This window comes from Callospermophilus lateralis, chromosome 1 (genome assembly GCF_048772815.1).
Source record: "Callospermophilus lateralis isolate mCalLat2 chromosome 1, mCalLat2.hap1, whole genome shotgun sequence".
NCBI classification, from domain to species: domain Eukaryota; kingdom Metazoa; phylum Chordata; class Mammalia; order Rodentia; family Sciuridae; genus Callospermophilus; species Callospermophilus lateralis.
In genome coordinates this window covers 213,548,355-213,570,196 of record NC_135305.1, presented here as the reverse complement: position 1 = coordinate 213,570,196, position 21,842 = coordinate 213,548,355, and the positions used below count along the sequence as shown (strand labels likewise).

At 48.8% G+C, this 21,842-nt stretch overlaps 1 protein-coding gene across 1 annotated transcript in view; it reads right to left on the bottom strand.

The window, feature by feature from the left end:
* The window catches only part of LOC143400375 (adhesion G protein-coupled receptor E2-like), a 45,209-nt gene that overhangs the window by 14,671 nt on the left and 8,696 nt on the right, over nucleotides 1-21,842 (bottom strand). Inside the window, exons 4-9 of the mRNA XM_077110266.1 lie at nucleotides 9,261-9,408; nucleotides 8,624-8,677; nucleotides 8,330-8,449; nucleotides 7,654-7,809; nucleotides 664-795; nucleotides 35-181 (exon numbers count right to left, since the gene is read on the bottom strand). Of these exons, the coding sequence (XP_076966381.1) occupies nucleotides 35-181; nucleotides 664-795; nucleotides 7,654-7,809; nucleotides 8,330-8,449; nucleotides 8,624-8,677; nucleotides 9,261-9,408 (757 nt within the window). The remainder of the gene's footprint in view (nucleotides 1-34; nucleotides 182-663; nucleotides 796-7,653; nucleotides 7,810-8,329; nucleotides 8,450-8,623; nucleotides 8,678-9,260; nucleotides 9,409-21,842) is intronic.

Here is a 21,842-nt window from a genome sequence, read left to right as displayed (position 1 = left end):
CTGCAGGCCTCTGATTGTGGCCTCTGAGCCCCACCTTCGCATACGGTGTTCTTCAGGCCGTTGGGGGATCCGTGCACCGGCTTCCAGCCGGGTCGGCAGCGGCACTGGTAGCTGCCCACTTGGTTGAGGCAGTAGGTGGATTTGTGGCATGGGTTTTGTCCAGAGGCGCATTCATTCACATCTAGGACAAAGCAGGGGGTCAGTCCCCGCCCCTGACCGGCTCCCATGCCCCTACTTACTGCACCCACTTCTCCATCATTTTGCTGTCCCAAACCAAGGACCTCTGCATGTGCCTCACTTGGTGACTTCAACTTCAGAGCACTCTACGGTGGCCTCCTTGCATGAAGGGCACAGCAGTTTACAGGAGGTGGAGCCAGAGGGAAACTGAGGCCAGGGGGTGGAATTTCCTGACTAAGGACTCTGGTCGCCCTCTTTCTGGCCATGGTGGATGCTCCTTGTCAGAACTGAAAGTGACTCTCTTCTACTCTAAGGTGACAGACCAGGAAGAGCTGAGGCCAGATGGCCTTGCAGCCTCCCTTAGGCTGAGCCTGAGCCCCTTGACCAGTGGGAACCTGCAGGTCTTCTCCCTCCTTGGGCGCAGGACCTGTCTCTGCTGCACCCCTGGATCCTGTCCACCCTCAGGGGTTCTCTTGGGGCCTCTACCTGTGCACAGCTTCGGGTCCTCTGGGTTCAGCTCAAAGCCAGGCAGACACTTGCAGGTATAGTTGCCCTGAGTGTTGAAGCAGGTGCTGCGGCCCTTGCAGATTCTGGGGTTCTGCTTACATTCATCCACTTCTGCAAGAGGAAGAAAGGGGGAGGATGCAGGCAGCCGGCAGCTTCAGGTGGCTTGTTGGGTTGGATGCGAGTGTTGTGATCAGAGGGTTTGGCTCTGTCAGCCAAGTCTGGGATTCGGCCAGGTTCCTGGCATGGAGGCATGGGGTGGACCCACTGTGTCCCCAGGTTCCTTTCCTAACCCACAAGGAGGCTCTCTGTGGGGAGCATGGTCTCCAGATCCTCTATTGTCCTCCCAGTGTCCTCTGCCTCCCTGGGAGGCAGGGTCAAGGCTAGCTGGGTCAGGGTGTCATGGCCACATGTGTCCTGGCTTGAGGATTTGGAGCAGAGGCCAGATGGGTCCTCCTGGGACCCGAGTGCAGGGGAAGTGCTGAGCTCCCGAGGGGGGCCTGTCTTGGCTTCCAGGGTGGCCTTTAGTCTGATTCTGCTAGCAGAGCTGTTCGATGGCTGAGTTGTCCCTGGGTCCCAGTGACCGAGCAGGACAGGTCCTGTCATCCCACTAGCTCTGAGAGCCCAGCTCCAAGGAGAGGAACCAAGGTCCGTCCCTGAGCCAGGCCCACTGGGACAAGACTTAATGGCAGGGACAGGAGTGAGGACCATGCCAGAGAGCCCAGGGTTGACATCCAGCCAGGCAGCTCTGGGACCATGCAGGTGTCTTCCTGACCCCATGAAGGCATCCTTGCCCTATGGAGGCCAACCATGGTAGGACATCAGCAGAGAGTGGAGCCGTGGGGACGGGGAAGGGTGGCAGGCATTTCTGTCATCTGTCTTTCACCTCCACCAGGACACAGACCTGGGGCCTGCTGCGTGGGACCCAGTATCTGCCTCTGTCCCCAGTGGTCAGGCCCCTGGGATCTGGATTGACCTCCTCTGGAGAGGGTTGGGGCTGGGCAGTGGTTCTACCTCATCCTCTCTTACTGTGTGTTCCAACCGGAGCATCTTCTTCCACCCGACTCAGTGTCACCCTGCCCACCCCTGTCCTGACACACTATCCTTCAGCGTCCTCAAGCAGACCAAAGTCAGGATGGAGAGAGCAGCATAGAGAAATGAATGAGGCTGAGAGGTGCAGAAGGGCGTGGCTGGCGAGTCCGAGGAGGGCGTGTCCGAGGAGGGCGTGTCCGAGGAGGGCGTGTCCGAGGAGGGCGTGTCCGAGGAGGGCGTGTCCGAGGAGGGCGTGTCCGAGGAGGGCTTCGTTGAGAAAAGCGTGGGGCACTGGGGGCGTCCTCTCCAGGCCAGAGTATTGGCTGTGGACTGGACCTACCCTCGAGTTTCCTTCCTCCTGAATTTTCCGACTGCGTCCCTGGGTCCAAAGTGGCTAGGGGGCCCAGGAGTGTTCCAGGTGGCCGAGTCCTTGTGGGCCCCGGAAGGGACAGGGCTCATCCCAGCAGCCGCTAGCATTGGGAAGAGGTCAGGGTGGCGCTGGAACGAGCTCGCCACGGGCTCATGGGATATCTTGATCCCTCCCCCTTGCCGTTCATGCAAAACAAGTGCCAGTTAGGCAGCGGGGTGTTCTGAAGGTCCAGAAGTGGCCCTCTGAGGAGGGTTCTGAATTTTGGGGAGTGAACAAATATGGGCAGTCAAGGGTCTTGCACGGCTCTGAGATGCCTGGAGAAAGTGGGGCAAGGAGCCCAGGGAGTGGGTACCAGGTCTGCCCATCACTGACTCCATGGGCTGTGAGGCCAGTGGTCATATCTTCAGGTGCAGTGAAGACCACAGTGTTGAAGGGTGAGGAGGGAACGAGTAGGGCCCAGCTGAACCCTTACTGAGCTGAGCCCACGGGGGCCAGGGTGTCTTCCACCTCACCCCTGCTCACCCTCCTCTGCCCATCCACCTGAATGAGCTCTGCCCCCTCACCCCACAAGCCCTGGTTTCTTTCTAACCTAGCAATACAGCGTGGGGCACAGAGGGTGTGCCAATAACAATAGCCACCATCTGAGGCTAAGGGCTTGCACTTAGGAGGATCCTGACCCTTAGGTGCAGTTGTCCAGGCTGCTCATGTGTCAGGGTGACCAAGCAAATGGTAAGCAGGGGCTGAAAACCAACCCACTTTCCAGTCATCAGATGTGGCTGTGTCCACCTGGAGAGGAGGGGCTTTTTGAAAATTCATAAGAAAGCTTTTCTCTTTGGTCAAGCCTTGTACATATGACACAATGTGCACCCACGGGGACCCTGTCTGGTCAGAGTCCCCTTGATCCTCAGTTTAGCCAGGCTCTCTTACAGGCACCTGTAATTTTCATAATCCTCCTGGAGACACAGGAGGTAGGCACTGTTATGATCACCTTCATGATACAGATGGGTAGACCAAGTTCAAAGAGAGGTAGGGATTTGACTAAGAGGTGGCACAGGCAGGTTTTAGACCCAGGCAGCCAGTCACAGAGCTGCCCCTGACATTCATGCTACCCTGCTTCTGTGCTGGGTGACAGGTACATGCACACCTGTCTGTCTCAGACCAGGGCACCACTCCTGTAACCAGGGTTCTGCCGTCTAGATGTCACAGGAAAGGGACTGGCAACCTCAACCCTGATGATGGGGAGGTGGGGGAAGGGCCTACCTTGCAGCTGTTCTCCTCTCATTAATAAAAGGATTCTTGGCTCCAGAAATGGGCACACAGCCTGGGCTGTGCAGGCAGCAATTATGCCCTGTATGCCCTGGCCATCTGCAGATTTTCCACAGGGCACTCTCATGGCCCTCATTTGGTGATGTCTGCAACACGACGGGTCAGAGGCTCACCTCCCAAAGTTGTGCTTTCTCTCAGGGAAGAGACCCAGGTGCTCAGCCTGACCCTGCTGTGAGATGTGGACAGACCTAAGACCCCAGGTGGACCTCCTGAGGCTGGGCTGCTCTGGAAGTCCCAGGACCACTCTGCTCTCTGGAGCAGAGCCCAAGGACATGTGGGTTCAGATTCTGTGCCATGGTGGGGCCTGGCAAGGGATCTACATCTCCTCTCCATCCTGGAGTGGCAGAGGGAGGCCCAGCCATTCCCTGGACCCTCCCCTGTGGGAATCTTTGCACCACTGGGTCCTACAGGTGGTCTACGCTCAGGGAGCAGGTGGCAGTGATGGCCACCCTTGATGCCTAAGCAGTGGGGGATGGGAGATCATGGCCAAGGCTTCCCAGAGTGACACTCATCATTAACACCTGAGGATAAAGCCAGGTGCTCAGAAACAGAGCAAAGTTGGGCACATCCCATGACTTGACTTCAGAATCCACTGGGAAGCTGTAGTGACAACACAGTGTGGTTCTGTATGGGGACAGACACACAGCCACGGAGCAGGACAGACAGCCCAGAAAAACCCACGTATTTACAGCTGATTTTTGATGAAGATGCCAAGAGCGCACAATGGGAAGGACTCTTCAGTAAAAGGTCTGGGGCCCTGGACATGCCAACCAGGAGGACGTCAGACCCTCCCCTCACACCACATAAAAATCACCTCAGATTAAACAGTGAAGGTCAGATTGGAGCTGCCCAGCTGCTTAGCGGAGAGCACAGGGAGAGCTGTGGGACAGTGGCCTGTCAGTGGTGGTTTGGACGGGACCCAAGGCACAGGCAGCAAAATACAAACGGACCAAGGGGATCTAGCCAACTGACAGCTTTTGAAAAGCAAAGGAAACAGTGGACAGAGTGAGGGACAACTCAGGGAACGGGAGGCACACTCACAAGCCACGCATCTTATTAGGTGTCAATATGCAAAGTGTCATGAGGAACTTGATCAAGCAACTCAGCAGTAAGAAACCCGCTCACCCCATCCGCAAATGGGCAAGTGACCTCAACAGACGATTCTCAAAGGACAACAGGAGAAGGGCCCAGAGGCCCAGGAGAAATCCCCGCCTCGCCAATCCTCAGGGGACTAGAAATGAACTGTGCCCATCCGGCTTCCCCAACAGCCACCTCACACCTGCTGGGTGGCTGTTGGGGAAGCCGGATGGGCACACGGGTGGCCAGCAGTCAGAGCAAAGGACGCTGTGCACACCATGGCTGGGAACGGAAGTGAGCCCTGCTGTGACGGAAGGCAGTGGGGACGGTCCTCAGATATAAAAATAGAACTACCGCTGAGCCACATCCCCATCTCTGCTTATTTTTTATTTTGAGTCAGGGTCTCAGTAAGTTGCTTAGGGCCTTGCTAAGTTGTTGAGGCTGGCCTGAAACTTGTGATCCTCCTGCCTCAGCCTCCAGAGCTGCTGGATCCCAGATGTGTACCACTGGGTCTGGCCAAGGGATTAGATTTGGGGTATTCTCAGCATGTGAGCCATCCCAGTGTGCACACATGTTTCAACACATCATTCTGTATATAATGAATATGTACAATTTTTTATTTGTCAATTAAAGAAATAAAGGAAAAAAACAAGAAAACACACGTTGAGAGGGATGAATGAGATGGTTGTGTAACAGGAATGTCCTCAGTGCCACAGAACTAGTATTCTGGAACGTGGTTAAAATGATAAGTTTTATGGATGCAGATTTCATCACAATTTAAAAACCCGCCCCTGAGAAGCAACAAGAAGAACTAAAGCGAGGAGCTCAAGCAGGTGAGGTGGCACAGGCCTGTAATCCCAGTGACTCAGGAGGCTGAGGCAGGAGCATTGCAAGTTCAAGACCAGCCTCAACAACAGGGAGGTCCTAAGAAATTCATCAGGACCCTGTCTCCAAATAAATAATGAAAAGGGCTGGGATGTGGTGGGTGGTAAGACCCCAGGGTTAGATCCCCAGGACCAAAAGAAAAAACCAAAAATAAAACAAACCCAGGTGCTCAGGCCCAGGCTGCTTCCAGATTCCACCTGCCTTTCCTCACAGTGGCACAAATGCACCCTTGATCGTCCCCAGGAATCCCCCAGCTCCTGGTGTGGCACTCAGAACTGTGGGTGGACACTGACTGCCTTTTCAAGGTGCCCAGCTTGTCTCCGGGGAGTCTTGCTGTCCCCACCCCTGGAGGAAGTTCCCCCTTATCAGAGAGGGCCACAGACAGGAAATGAGAAAGCTTCTGGAAGCAGCTCCCAGCTGAGGCCTGGGGTGTTTCCTGGCGTCTTATCTCTCCTGGTCTCTAAACGTGAGGGGAACATGCTCAGGAAGCAGGTCCCCTCTGAGTGCCACAGGGACCCACAGGACAGAGGCCTGAGGTGAATGGCCACACAGCAGCCTCAGAGAACCCAGGACAGGAGTGAGTGACAGCTCAGGGCAGATGGCCCTGGGTGTCCCAGAAAGGGGCCAAAGATTCCCGGAGCCCAGAGGATTCCTGGGTCAGGATGAGGCAGGGAGGGCTTCTGGTCTCCTGGACCCATTTTTGCACCTGAGGATGCCCTGCTGGGACCCCTCATCTGGGCTGTGGATCAACAGCAGGACGGACCAGGACAGGGGCTGATGCTCCCTAAGGGACCCTGTCCAGCCCCCACGGGGCAATCACAGTCCCCTCCCCTGTTCCCAGCTGGTAGCAACGGCTGCAGAGGTGTGCTGTAGGTGGAGGGGACGAGGTGGGGTGGGGTCGCATGGGGACAGCTGGGAATGAGGTGCAGCAGCACCCCCAGGGGACCTTCCACAAACTCCCACATTTCCCCACATTCTGGGCTCAGCCTCCCCCCAGCTCCCTGGGTTCCCCAGTAATGAGCCACTGAGAGCCCCCACCTCATGGGATCTCTGGGGCTCCAGGCTCCTGGGGGCAGGTACAAGGAGGGCTCCAAGAGAGGAAGTGGTTTTGCTGATCCCATGCTGCTCACGGGTGGCCAGTCCAGGCTTTGGACCCAGGGAGCTGATCCCTGCCTCTGACCTTGGCCTTCATACCACCCTCCCTCTCTGTGCTGGTGGGACAGTGGCCTGGAGTGGGCACCACCTGGGTCAGCCAGGGCCTTGGCCCCTGTGTGCCACAGGATACCTCTGCCCCGTCCTCTGGCTGACACCCCTGGATCTGGACCCAGGGGACAATGCTGAGGTGGGCTTGGGCTGGAAGCTCCTCATCCCCCCAGTTCTAAGGGCAGATGAGCACAACTCCTGGCCCAGGCCCTGTTCAGCTCAGAAGCCATTGCTAACAGCACTTTCTGGGAGCCAGGACCTGCTCAGTGCCTTTGGATCTCATTTCCCTCCTTATGACTCTTCCCTCTCCTACTTTGTTCCCTGGTGCTGAGGACTGATCCTGGGATTTGCACCTGTTAGACAAGTGCTCTACCACTGAGCTACGCCTCAGTCCCAGGACTCCCCTTCTGCAGATGGACACACTGAAGCACAGAGAGGTGAGGTGACTTGTCTGAAGTCACACAGTGAACCAAGAGCAAAGCTACCTCTGGTTTGGTTTTGATTTTCTGCAGTGCTGGGGAGGGAACCCAGGGCCCTGGTCATGCCAGGCAAGGGCTATGCCTGGGAGCCGCACCCCAGCCTCTACCTTCATTTGTAGCTTTAGAAGATAGGGGCTCCTTCCTGTGGCTTTTGTTTTTTCTTTGTCTCTCCCCCACTTTTTCTCCTTTGGGATGGGATCTCTCTGTTTCCCAGGCTGTCCTTGGACTCCTGGGTTTGAGTGATCCTCCTGCCTCAGCCTCCCAAGTAGCTGAGACCACAGGCACTGGCCAGTGTGCCTGGATTTTTTTTTTCTTTTTCTTTTTTTTTTTTTAAAACACAATGATGTCATCACATCTCTCATGTCCACAGGGTTTCCTGATAAGCACCCTGGCCATCGTCACAGGCAGAGCTATCAGGATGGGGCCAAGCAGCTGGTCCCAGAGTGCCCTGACCCTCTCCCTCCTCTCATGCTGGTGACAGGTGCACGCACAGCTGCCCCATCTCACAGTCCAGGTGCTGAGGCTATAACTGGGCGCTGTCCCCAGCTCAGCTCTGGTGCCCTGACCTGCATGTGGGGTGGGGGTGAGGGTGGGCCTTACCTTGACATGTGTTCTCACTCTCATTAGTGAACTTTTTTGCCCCAGAAAGGAGCCCATAGCCCGGGCTGCACATGCAGTAGTAGCTCCCCTCCATATTGTGGCAGTCAGCAAAATTTCCACAGGACACTTTCATGGGTGGCACACATTCATTGATGTCTGCAACATAATAGGACCAAGGGTCACCTCCCAAAGATGTGTGGTCTTACAGGCAAGAGACTCCTGTCCCCTTCCTAAACCCCCAGCATGGGGTCTGACATTGAGTTAGTGTCTTCTGGACAGAATCCTGAGCTGTACTGCTGACGCTGTGCTATAGCAGGAGCAAGCCCTTCCTAAAGGCCACATAATCTGCTCTGTTCATCTCAGTCCTCTGGCTGTGTCCACTCCCAGTTTGGACACAGGGGACAATGCCAAGATGGGAGTTGGGCTAGAAGATCAGCATCATCCTCTTCAGACCTAAGGGCAGGCTGAGACCAACTCCTGGGGCCAAGGTCCTCTCTGTGCAAGAAGCCATGCAATTCCCTGGTCTCTCTGCCATCTTACTCTTCCCTTTCTCTTTTTTGTCTTTGATGATGGCCTTGAGGTCAGAGGCTCAGCCCTTGACCATTTCCCATGACCCCACTGGCACTGGGCACCCCCAGTCTCTGATGTGCACTGGTCCCTCCCCCAGACTCTTTACCTTGACAGGTGACCAGGTGGTTGGTGAAGATCTCTGTAAAGGAAGAGGCAAACCCCGGCTTGCAGCGACAGGCGGTGGCGTTGACACATTCCGAGTTAGGAGGGCACCAGGGGGCACAGGCTGTGGGGGCACAGACTGGTCAGAGGCTGGGAGGGGGCAATGTGGTCCCAGAGGAGGTCCCAGGAGGTGGGGAGCTGCCCTGAGCCTCCCTGCCCAGGCCTCTCCTCCCTGGGCTGCAGGTGCAGGGCCCCTCCCAGGCTCTGGCTGTGGACAGGCTGCTCCCCACACACTCACCCTGAGAGCCCTGGGCTCCAGCTCTGGAGAGACTCAGCAGGACACACAGCAGCCCTGAGACACAGAGAGGGCGGGTCAGTGGGCCCAACAGGGAGAGGAGGCCGGAGGTGATGCACTGCAGGGCAGGGGCTGTGGATCCTCCTGGGCTTGGACCTGGACCACTCCTCAGAGGGAGCCCAGGTGGCACCTCCCAGAGGGTCTTGGGGATGGGAATGGGACAAGGACTGGGCTCCAGCTGTGCCTCTCCTGGCCTGTGGGTTGGGGACTGGAGCCTGGTGGCCCTGGTTCAGACCCTAGAGCACAGGCAGGCTGCCTCACTGCCTGCCTCAGTTTCCCTTTCTGTGGAGTGGGGACAAGATGACACCCATGTCCTAAGGTCACGTGAGAACAAACCCCAGTGTGTCAGGGTGTTTACCACCATTGCTGACCTTTAGGTAGGAAGGGAGGGTCAGGGCCAGCTGGTCTCTCAGGTCCCCTGCCTGGTCTCTCAGGTGCTCTGGCCCTGTCCCCTTCCTCAGGGACACACACCACACTAGCCACCTGTCCTGCAGCTGTAGCTGGGGCACCTGAGAGTCACATCTGCCACCACCACTGTCAGCCCCATGGCCTGTCCTGGGACCCTGTGGTGCCCTATTACCCCCCAACAGGAAGGTGCTGTGGGCAGGTGCTGGGCTCAGGCTGGGGGCCTCCTCCTGCTGTTTCTGCCTCTCAGCAGCTGCCCCCTCCCAGGGCACATCCTGGGGACCCTCCTCAATCAATGGGGCATTAGGTACATGAGCCTCTTGCTGTTCAACAGAGAGACAGGCAAGGAGTCAAAGAGAGTCTGGTTCTCAATCCCTAAAATAAAGTCTAGGGGGTATTGGTGGTTCCTTCTTGGTCAATTTATCTAATGCGCTGCCCGGACAGCTGGTCCGGCTCTAAACATTGCCGTGAGGCCTTCATCAGAGGAGACCCCATTGAATGTGAAGATGCAAGGAAAGCAGAATCCCCTCTCCTGTGTGGGCTCATCTAACCCATGGAGGTCCCCGAGGAGGACGGAGTTCTGGCCCAGACTACTTCTGGACCTGAGATGGAACATCAGCTCCTCCCTGGTCTCCATCCTGACACCTCCTCCCTGGTCTCCATCCTGCACCTACCTGGCAGAGTCTGGACTTCTCAGCCTGCACAATTGCATGAGCCACATCCTTAAAATAACCATCTTCCCCTCTCTCTGTAGCACCCCATTGGTCCCATTTATCCGGAGAGCCCTGCTGCATCAGGGAATAAATGAGAAACGCTCCTGTGTGCTAAAGTTTGCACAAGGGAGTAACTTTCTAGGAACAACTGTCTCCTTTGAGAACTCAATAATTTAAAAAAAGGAGCTGACATTCTTTACAAATACCCCCCCTGTTCTCCCTTAAGGGACAGTGAGAAATCCAGCCAGAAATGAAGCAAAGGACTTGCTGGTGGCTCCTAGCTCCCCTTCTTGCCTGTCACAGGTCACAATTCCACTTACCGTGGAGCAGTCTTAGACATCCGCTCCTCATGGTGCCAAGACCAGCCAGCCAGTGACGGAGGACTTTTGGTTCTGGTTGGAGTTAAGAATGCTTCCAGTTTAAATATGACTCGTGACGAAGTTGACCACAGAGAGGAAATCACGGTCTGGATGCTTTCTTCCTCCGATCAGTTCCCTGGTGAATTTCTCAGAACTCAGAGGTTTGTTGCCAAATATTTGCTTAGTTTGGGTAATAATCGTGCTGAAGATCTCCTGGGGGTGACTCCCATCTTCTGAGACAGGAAGGTGGGACACTGGGTATTAGAACCTCAAGCAGGAAGGATCATTCTGCTGGTCTTCTTGCCCCATAAGGACCTTGGTTCAGAATGAATAGACGTATCTATTTATTACCTGTCCCTAGACTTACTTGTGTAACTTACATGAAAACAAGCTCATGATTAAATATAGAACTCAGGGCTTCAGTAGATGGGGACAGGAGAAGTCAAACAGCCCAACATGTGACTCTCCTCTGGGGCAGGGAGAAGGTGTGTCTGTGTAAGTTTGTGTCTTACTGTTTCCTTTCCACCAAAAGCACCGTGTCCTGAACCAGAAGCAAGACTTGGCATTTCCAACACTCACACCTGGAAAGTCTGAGAAGGCAGGTCCTGCAGAGACACCTGGTCCCCACACTACTATTGGTTGTTACAAATTTTAGCATTATTTTTTCTGTATTTATCTTTTCATAATCACATTGAAATAAAAATGGGCAATTGCTGTGAAAAATCAGACTATTCTTTTGAATACCCAGAAGACACCTCATTCTTTGCAGTCTTTATTGTTAAGTATGATAGTGTGCCATGCATACACTGTAGGTTTGAATGTCCCTACCCCCAGGTTACACCAAATTCTGTATTGTTTCCTGGCCCAATCTGAGTTCACTTGCAGAAATCTCATCTGTTGTGAATATGACGTCTGTTCTCCCTTATAAGCTCTAAGCTAACAACTAAATAATATTAATAAGTATATGCACTATTGAAAAAAATCTTATATTGTAACAACTAAATAATATTAATAAGTATATGCACTATTGAAAAAAATCTTATATTCCCAAAGGGGACTGTTATATTTTCAAATCACTTCTCCCAAACTCAGGCTCCTCACCTTGCATCTGTAAAAAGATACAATATTATACTGTAAGTATTAACTTAACAAAAGTTAATACTAATACTTACAGTATAATATGTACTATGGACTGGTGTGTCCTCTTTTTAAAATTTATACTGACATACCCTATTTATTTTGCTATTCTTTATTGATGGTTGCTTGGTTGTCATGAAATTTTTTACTCTTGCAAATATACTGCAGCCAACCTAATAGCTTTTGGTAAACATGGGATTGTTTAATGTGATGTAGATCAAAAGAAGTGTGTTTGGTGGGCCTTAGGTATGCACCAATAAATTTTAATAACTGGTACCAAATTGCTGAATAAAGTGTCTACATGAATTGACTCCAATATCTACCAATAGGAATATCCATTTCACCCCTGGTCTAACTACTATTAAATATAATCAATTTGGCAGATTTTCCTAAACTAATGCTTGAAACATTAGCTCCTTTTTAAAAATTAATTTCAATTTCCTTGATTGCTGTGTATTTTTTTTACCATTTGTTTTACTCTTTCAGTTAAGAACATATAAATTTCTCTTTGTCCCAATGGCTCAGGATGCTGAGGCAGGAGGATTTCAAGTATAAAGCCAGCCCCAGCATCTCAGCACTAAATAATGCTGCTGTGAACATTGGTGTGCAATCATCTGTTTGAGTCCCAGTTTTCCATTCTTTGGGGTGCACATGGATTGGGTCAAGATGCTGGGTGATGTGATAATTCTATGTTTAACCTTCTGAGGAACTGCCAAACTGTTTTCCACACTGGCTGGATCATTTTCCATTCCCAGGAGTAGTGCATGAGGATTCCAGATTCTTCCCATCCTCACCAATATTATTATTTTCTTTTTAAAAAAATATTACTCTTTTCTTTTCTTCTTCTTCTTCTCTCTCTCTTTTATTTTATATTATATTATTTATTATTTTTTTTTACAAATGGTACAGTTCTTCATTCTTGGTGAAATTTCTACATTTTTAAAAAAACTTTCTTTCCTACATCTATGAACTTGAACAATTTCAATGTTTTCTTTTTATCTGAGTCATTCAGAATTAGAATTGGTTGTCGTGCTTTTTATTTTTTAATTTTTATTGAGTTTTAAAAAGTAAGTAATAGTGGAATGCATTACAATTCTTTTTACATGTATACAGCACAATTTTTCATATCTCTAGTTGTATATAAAGTAAGTTGACACCAATTCGTGTCTTCATGCATGTACTGTGGATAATAATGTCCATCACATTCCACCATCCTTGCTGATCCCCTGTCCCCCGCCTTTCCCTCCCACCCCTCTGCCCTATCTAGATTTCACCTATTCCTCTCATGCTCCCTCTCCCTGTTCCACTATGAATCAGCATCCTTATATCAAAGAAAACATTCAGCATTTGTTTTTTTGGGATTGACTAACTTCACTTAGCATTATCTTCTCCAGTGCCATCCATTTATCTGCAAATGCTATGATTTTATTCTTTTTTATTGCTGACTAAAATTCCATTGTGTATATATGCTACAGTTTTTATCCATTTATCCACTGAAGGGCATCAGGTTCAAATTTGGTCTCCACAGTTTAGCTATTGTGAATTCTGCTTCTTTAAATATTGATGTGGCTGTGTCCCTGTAGTATGCTGGTTTTTAAGTCCTTTGGGTATAGTCTGAGGAGAGGGATAGCTGTGTCAAATGGTGGTTCCATTCCCAGTTTTCTAAGGGATCTCCATTCTGCTTTCCATATTGGCTGCACCAATTTGCAGTCCCACCAGCAATGTATGAGTGTGCCTTTTCCCCCACATTCTCGCCAACACTTATTGTTGTTTGTCTTCATATTAGCTGCCATTCTGACTGGAGTGAGATGACATCTTAAGTAGTTTTGATTTGCATTTCTCTAATTGCTAGCGATGATGAACATTTTTTCATATATTTGTTCATTGATTGTATGTCCTCTTCTGAGAAGTGTCTGTTCAGGTCCTTGGCCCATTTGTTGATTGGGTTGTTTGTTTTTTTGGTGCTTAGCTTTTTGAGTTCATTATATACCCTAGAGATTAGTGCTCCATCTGATGTGTGAGGGGTAAAAATTTGCTCCCAGGATGTAGGCTCTCTGTTCACCTCACAGATTGTTTCTTTTGCTGAGTAGAAACTTTTTAGTTTGAATCCATCCTATTTATTGATTCTTGGTTTTAATTATTGCACTATAGGAGTCTTATTATGGAAGTTGGGGCCTAATCCCTCATGATGAAGATTAGGGCCTAATTTTTCTTTTATTAGACATAGAGTCTCTGATTAAAATGTTGCTTTTTATATTACTTATTCACAACAGAATTGTCAATAATGTGTAATGATCATTTTGGGGCCATTGCCAAATGTGCAACCTAAACACATATCGTTTCTTTGTGCTGAGATCATCCAACAATCTTCTTGACTAAAAACAATTACATTCTGATTAGCTTTAGTCACTCTAGAATGCAACAGAACACCAGAACACATTCCTCCTGACTGTGACTTTGTGCCTGTTGACGACCTCTACTACCCTTCCTCTTCCCTGTCCAGCCCTGGTAACCATTGGTCTCCTCTCTCTTCCCAGACACCAGCAGTTCTGGGTTCCACCTCCAGGGTATTCTGCAGTCTTTGCCTCTCTATGTTCATTCTGGGGTGAGAAGTGCATCTCACTGTGGTTTTGCATCAGGTTCAAATTTTGGTCTCCATAAGTAAAGTTTGGTTGGGAGACAGCCACACTCGCTCCTTTGGTATCTATGGTGACTGCCACCCTCAAGGCAGGGCTGAGTCACTGTGAGAGACCATGTGGCCTGTGAAGCCCAAGACATTTACTATCTGCTCCTTCACAGAAGTTTGCTGGGACCTCCACTCAAGCAAGTAGGCAAGGTGAGAACCATGTTTGTGTGTGTGTGAGTGTGTGTGTGTGTGTGTGTGTGTGTGTTTGCATGAGCTTCTCTAAATCAGAGCTGCTGGGTGGGTGGGGGATGTGATAGAAGGACAGTTCCCCATAGCTGTCCAAGCCCTCCTCTGTGCTACCTGTGATCTGTGGGAGACCAACCTCGCACATGACTGAGTCACACTCCCTGGAGTGTGCTGAAGCATTCAGTCACAGAAATGTGGGCAGAGCTTTCCCTACCCTTCTTGGGTTTGAGGGACGGTGTCTGGTACATGGGTGTGTCTTCCTTCAGCCCCATGGATAGAGCTATGCTCACCTGTTCCTTTGTAATATAACTCCTTGCCCTGTTTAGGGTAGAATCTTCCATGGAAGTGCCTTGTGTGTGTCCCCTTCTCTTACTGTGCCCTTGGGTGTGGCCTACCTAGGTGTCAGTCAACCTGCTGACAGTGGACATCATGAAGATAGACTCAGCCCCCTGAAACCTGACCCCTTGCCTCATTTGAATAACTTCTCCTCAATAAAAGGGGTCATTGCGTGCTCTCTCTCTCTCTCTCTCTCTCTCTCTCTCTCTCTCTCTCTCCTGCGGGCCCTTAAGGTCAGAGGAGCCATCACAGTGATCCCAAAGGAAAAGGTACTTGTGTCTCTTTTGTGGTTATTTTGTACAGCCCAATTAGCCCAGATTACCTGGAGTGACCCCTGAGCCGTTTAGTCGCGAGAACAGAAACCTGACAGTGATCATTTCACCCCACCTTTTGTATCTATGAAAATTGTCTTTAAAACCAACCAAGCAAGCAAAGAAACTGTCACTCTATGCAATCACCCTCAGCTCTGTTCTCTTTAGTTATTGCAAGGGCTAGCTATTCTGCAGAACAAGCAGTCCTCAATGCAAATGGTTTAATAGGGCTTTTATGGGACTACCTGTTGGGGGTTTTCTGTATTTGGCTCAAGAAAAGAATATGCATGTTCACAGGAGAGCCCGTGGGCAGAAATCACAGGATGGGCAGGAAATTCATCTCCCTTATGAGTCTTTCTTTGATCTTGGAAACTGAAGTCATTCTGAGCCTGAAGGACACACATATGGAGGATACAGGTATTGCTCTTTTAGTACCCTTCAGTGCTGTGGCAAAATTCAGAAAGGGGAGGAATATTTCACTTAGAACGATGGAAGGGGGTTAGCAAGGATGGTGCAATGTGATGGACATCATTATCCAAAGTACATATATGAAGACACGAACTGTATATATACTTTGTATACAACCAGAGATATGAAAAATTGTGCTGTATATGTGTAATAAGAATCGTAATGCATTCCTCTGCATTTATTTTTTAAAAATCAATTAAAAACAGGGTAATATTTCTAGGCAGCACTGCACATTTTCAAGCAGATCAGTGACTCAGTAATGCACCCTACAAAATGCTGACCAATCTCAGTGAGCGAACTCCCCAACACACGAACACCAACCTGCCACACCTCAGTGATTGTATTTGCAAGATGAAAAGACATATTTTACGTAGCAATCCAATGTGTAATGTAGATGTTTTTCTCATCATATTTAAAGACCTCTCTGATTCTGAGGCCAAAGGTAACCAAACTTTTATTTTAAGTTTTCCTTTCCACATAGACTTCAAGTGGTGACATGTATTTGAAAATAAGCTTTGCCAGTGATTATGGCAGAGACTGTGGACACCAAGCTGGGCAAGAGAAAAGAATCCCAATGGTGAGAAGAAAAGCCAAAGCTCAGCCATGAAGGTCACTGGTCTGTTAGAATCGGCCTCATCAGGAAGAGCAGCTGAGATGGGGACACGTGGAGGCATGAGGGACCCACAAGGGCAAAGCCATGCTGTGGGATTCCCTCCAGTACAGGATTATTACACAGGCCATCTTAACTGTCAAATGCATTCCCCCACAGGAGTACCATGCACGACTGTGTGTTTTAGTATCAATAAAAGAAAAATTACGCCATATGATCCATCATGGGAGAAGAAATGGTTTTCAGAAATGCGTGTCATCCCATGAGATGAAAGTGAATTTCCAATATCTCTAATCCAGGATTGAAAATCACTTTGAGGCAGTGTGCAGATGATAGAGAGGAAGACTGCTCGGATCTCAGAGGGAGCAGAGAGCTTAGCAGGGTGAAGCTGAAATCAAAGGAAGAGAAACTCCAGAGAACAGGAGAAGGAACAAGTCTTACTTCTCTCTCTCACATCAAAGTATTGAAATTTGTTTTCCTCTGAGGTTTGAGCTCTGTGATCAAGTGCAATCAAACACAGACAGGTCAGAAGGGAAGGGGATGGAGGTGGTGGTCCTATGGGGGTCCAGTAGGAGAGGTGAAAGGTGACCCTTGAGCAGAGGCCTGCATGAGAGGAGGGTCCCTCAGGTGGTCTGCATAGGCCTGGGTCTGGTGGGAGGGGCGACAGTGCAGGGTCCTGAGGATGGCGCTGGCCTGGCACATCCAAGTTTCAAAGGAGCCCCAGGGGGCAGCAAGCGTGAGCTGGTGGGTGCACAGGAGGCCCCGTCTGTGAATGCTGAGGAGGGAGCTACCTCCTGGCTGCTGTGGAGATGCTGAGATCCTCAGGAGGGGCCTTTGTTCCCCTGCCCTCTTGTGACTGTTGCTGGAGGCAGCTTTCCTGAGGTGGCTGACCCCTGAGGAGCTGCGCATACTTTATGTGGATGAGAAGATAAATTCAGACACACGTGACCCTGGCTGTCCCTTTACCACTTCAATGTCACAGATGTGCCCGTCTCTTCCACAAGTGTCCTCAGATCCCTTGTGCTTCTTATTTTGTGTTTTTTTCCTTTGGCAGGACCTCTTACCCTAAGGTGTACCCCAAGAGTGAATTTTCACCTCTATGATATTATACCATTACAATCATTGTGCTGGTTCTATGTTGTACAGCAGGTGTCTGGATATCAATCCCATCTACAACTTTAACTTTACAACCATGGACACACAGCCCACATGTCCCCCACTCCAGGCCCTGACACCACTGTTCTATTCTGTGTATCTATGAGTCTGACAACTTGAGGTATCTCATGGATGCATAATCACGCATTGTTCTGATTTCAAAGGTATCCTGTGGACCAGAATGGATCCCTCCTCATTTCTCCCTGTTAGTTAGGACCAGGGATCTGTATTATCAAAGTTTCAGTTCAGCAGACAAGCACCATACAGGAGAGGAAACATTACAGCCCCATATGCTTGATGAACACAGAAGCATAGAACCTGCAACAAAAGAATTGCAAAATGAATTCAACGGTGTGGTAAATATATTAGCTGAATGCCCCTGATCTAGTCTGATCTTCATAAAATTCTGCACCTCTTTTGACATTCTGTCATCTTTGTACAGAAGATTCATCCCTGGGGACATTATAACATACAAGCATTTATTTATGTGTATCCTACATTTGCCATTATAAAGTAAGGTCCAAACAAGAAGAGATTCTCCCTGTTCTGTTCATTTTTTAATCAAAGGTGGAAATTTATAGAGAGAGACATTAAAGAAATTTAGAGTTTCTACACAGATCAACATGTGGTTTCAAAACAATTTCTTTTAACGAAATAGATTGAAAATTTGAAATAAAATTTCCATCAAAAGAACTAAAACAACAATCATTTAATTCCGTCATCATGAGTAATTTGAGACTGAAAAAGACCTGAATATAAAATGATAAAAACATACTTTTTTTTTTCTTTTTTTAGGAGCAGTGAAAGAAGTGGTGTCCAAAGGTACAATTTCATTCTGTAGAAACATAAGTGTGTACAAATGTGCTTAGGACACTGGACATAACAGCAGGAGTGATGGAGTGAGTCACAACCGAGGTTAGAGCATCACCATCACTCCCTTCATGAGATCCCACCACGCATGTGGGCCAGGAGTGTCACCTGCATCTTCCCACCTATTGCCAGCAGTAGGACCATGAAGCCAGGTGCCTATTCCAATCTTGCAGAGAGGGGATCTCTGCTTATGTAATGAAACTCCTGTGTATGAATCATGTGCTCATGAGATATTCACTTAAATGCATAGAGTACGCTCTACAATAGGGCAGAGGGTGATTGATGCTCATAGAATAGAAACAACCCAAAGGCCAAAAAGCAATAGTTCAGAAAAACAGATGAGAAATAAGACACAAAATGGTATAAGAGGAACTTGATTACCACGGATCATGCAGAACTTTAAATATAAAAATCAATGGAGGGTGGGTCAGCAAAGGGACCCACTCATAGGTTTGGCCACATAATATTCATAAGCTCACCTGTTCCCCCTCACATTGTCAAAACACATATAAAGAACTACATGGCAAACAGGACCTTAGTGAAAATCACTTCCAATTCTTTCTTTGAACTCAAAATATAAAGATTCCCATTCTCTAAAAGCAAAGAATTTGCAATTTCAAAGACAGAAAAAGGCTCACAACCTAAAAATTGTGTTCAGCCTGTATAGTAAGAAAATAATTGCAAATAAAGCCCTTCAATTTTATACTTTAACCCATCAAATAATAGTTATTCCATGACCACCCAGCAAGAGAGAGGATGGTGTGAGATGTGCGTCCCCTGAAGGATGGTGGCAAGGCAGTATTTGTAAACAGCCCAATAGTCTCACCTCTTTTTAAAAAATATTTTTAAATATTTATTTTTTAGTTGTACACAATAACTTTATTTTGTTTATTTATTTTTATGTGGTTCTGAGGATCAAACCCAGGGCCTTATGCTAGGCGAGTGCTCACCACTGAGCCACTACCCAGCCCTAGTCTCCCCTTTGTAATGAATATGGAAGTGGCTTGAATACACTCCAGGCTGAAATCAAAGGAAGAAATACCCTCGCCTCACTGCACAACCCGCCACCCCTGAGACTCATTTTGCCCAACCTGCTACTGGGGAGCTCCCTGGATATGTTCTCATTTTAAGGAAAATACTTGATACACTTTCCCAACTTGTCCAATGGGACTCTGTTCCCATTATATGCTGTCAGCAATGATCTAAGCACTGCAGAGTCTGAGAGTCGCTTCTCTTGTTAACACGTTAACCAGTGCAGATGGGTGAGTCAGCACTCAGCTCTCTCAGCTCTGGGCTGGCTGGGTCCATGCTGTCAGCTTCTGTTCTTGCTGAACGTTTCCTGCAGGACCTGCCTCCAGTGATGAACTGAGGTCATGAGCTTTCCTCCTGGCCCTCCCAATTCTCCTGCTCCAGGGCACTGGCCTTCCACCAGGCAGGATGAGGGCTCCTGGAGACGGGTGGCAATGGCTGAGGAAGTTGGGGTTGTTACAACTTGGGATTTGCACTGTGCCTAGCAGGTTGAGAGTGGAGAGTTTGAGAAACACTTTTCCAGAGCAGAATCTTTCCAACTTCAGTGAGAATATGAATCACTTGGGGATCTGGTTGAAATGCAGGTTGTGATGGGGCAGGTTGGTGTGGCCAGAGGTTGTGGTTTTGTAAGAGCTCCCAGTTGGCATTGAGTCTGCCAGTCCTGGCTGGTGGACTCTCCTGTTTTTTGATACTACATAGAAAAATTGTGATAATGGCCTATAAAAGAAAGTTTTCAAGAACACATGCACTGTGGAGTGACTGTTCCAGCTAATCATCATGTGCATCACTTCCTGTGGTTGTTATTTCTGTGGTGAGACACTCGATATCCATTCACCATTGTTAAAGATTCTGTTGCTAACTATGGTCACTAGGTTGTAGGTCTCTTGAACTCTTCTTCCTGTCTAGCTGAACCTCAGATCCTTTGACCAACATCTCTCCCCACAATCCCACAACCACATCAGTCCCTAGTGACCACCATTTCACTCTTTTTATTTTCTATAAATTAACATTTTATGATTCTACATGTAAGTGAGATCATGCAGCATTTGTCTTCCTGTCTCACTTTCACTTCCCTGGACACTAGAATTTCCATCTGTGTTGTCACAACTGACAGAAGTTCTTCAATTTTTATGGTTGAAACATACTCCCCTGAGTATACATATGGTGTTTTCTTTATCCATCCATCCATGGATAGACACCTAAGTGGATTCCACATCTGCCTACTCTGGTCAATGCTGCCCTGAGTATGGAAGTGCAGATGTCTCTGAGATGTCACCTTCACTTCCTTTGGGTGACCATTTCCAGTGGTGGGACTGCGGGGTCACATGGTGGTTCCATTATTGTGCACTGAGGCTGTGGTCCAGAGTCAGAGTTAGGTGCAGGTGTTCTGAGGCCTTCTCCACCATGAACTTCTCCACTACCTCAGTTCTGAATTTAGGTGGTCAGATGTGGACCTGTTGAGCTCAGCTTCTGCCTAAACAATTTGGCATTTGCATCCTGAATGTTTCCCTCATGACAGGAAGTACAACCTACTGACCTTGGCTCCTTATTTATAAACTGGGTCTTTTCCCCTTCTTCACGGAGTTTCTGTGTGAACTAAGCTGTATGTTAAGCTCACTGGGAATGACCTGCCTAGATCAGATGCTCCACAGATAGCAGCCATTGTGACCATCACCTTGTTCCTCATTGGCCCAGGTCACTGTGATGTCACAAGGGTTTCCTGGCACTAAAGGTCAGCATTGAGCAGCTCCTGGGAGACAGGGAGTGGTGGTTGAGGGGATGTCCTCCCAGGACCCAGGTAGGAAGCTCAGAGCCTTGGTCCACCACCCTGTGCTGTGTTAGACTCATGGACATCGTCTCTGAACCACTCCTGATGGCTCCAAGTTGGCACAGTAAGGGTTTTCAGACTGTATAATGCTATTTTAGGATGTTCCAATTTTGGGAAAACGTACAAAACTGATGTTTGTTGGCACATCAAATTATTTTTCTGTTGCTTCTCACTATTCCCGGTTCAAATCCATAAAACATCATTCATACACTTTTTTTTTTAAAAAGATATTTTTAGTTCCAGTTGGACACAATACCTTTATTTTGTTTATTTTTTTTTATGTGGTGCTGGGCTTGATCCAGTGCCTCATGCGTGCTAGGCAAGTACTCTACCACTGAGCCACAACGCCAGTCCCTAATTAGTAAGCTTTTGATGTCATTAGAAATATAAACTGTTTTCCTCTCTGATTCTGCACCACAGAGAATTGGTTACAAATTTTACAATTAGTCATCACGCCCACATTTTCTCCACTCTCGGCCTCAGGTTCCCCAAATGGGAGAGCAAGAGGAAGTCGAGAGAGAGAGAGTGAGCACGTTCAGAAGTGGGATTGTATTGGGGGAACTCTTGTTCTTAGATAGTTCTATCCCCAAAAGGCCATAGGAGGCAGAGTTTCAAGGGACAGGTGAGTATAATTCAACCCAAGGGGCATCACCTACATCTGAGACAGGCCCTCAACTTCCTGAATTGGGACAATGCTCAAGTCACTAGGAAATGTAGTGATGGGCCAGAGTCTCTAGCTTCAGGATGGAAGGTGCGAGGCATTCAGAGGGGCTCCCCACAGTTGGGGTCCATGTCTATCACCTCCTGAGCTCAAATAGTTCTTGTGATCCGAAATTCTGATTTAAAGTAAGGAAATTAATTTTAAAAATGGAGCTGCCACCCCCAACCAGCCTGGGCAGCTAAACTACAGCTCCCTGGAGTGAATTTCCTAAGGTGTCAAATAAACCAGAGACACACAATTTACCTTTAATTCAAGTCCCGGGAAGGCTCCTCTACTCCTGGCCTCAAGCTCCCCAAATGGGACAGCGAGGAATGTCACAAGAGGCTGGTGAGAGACAGTGAGCCAGCT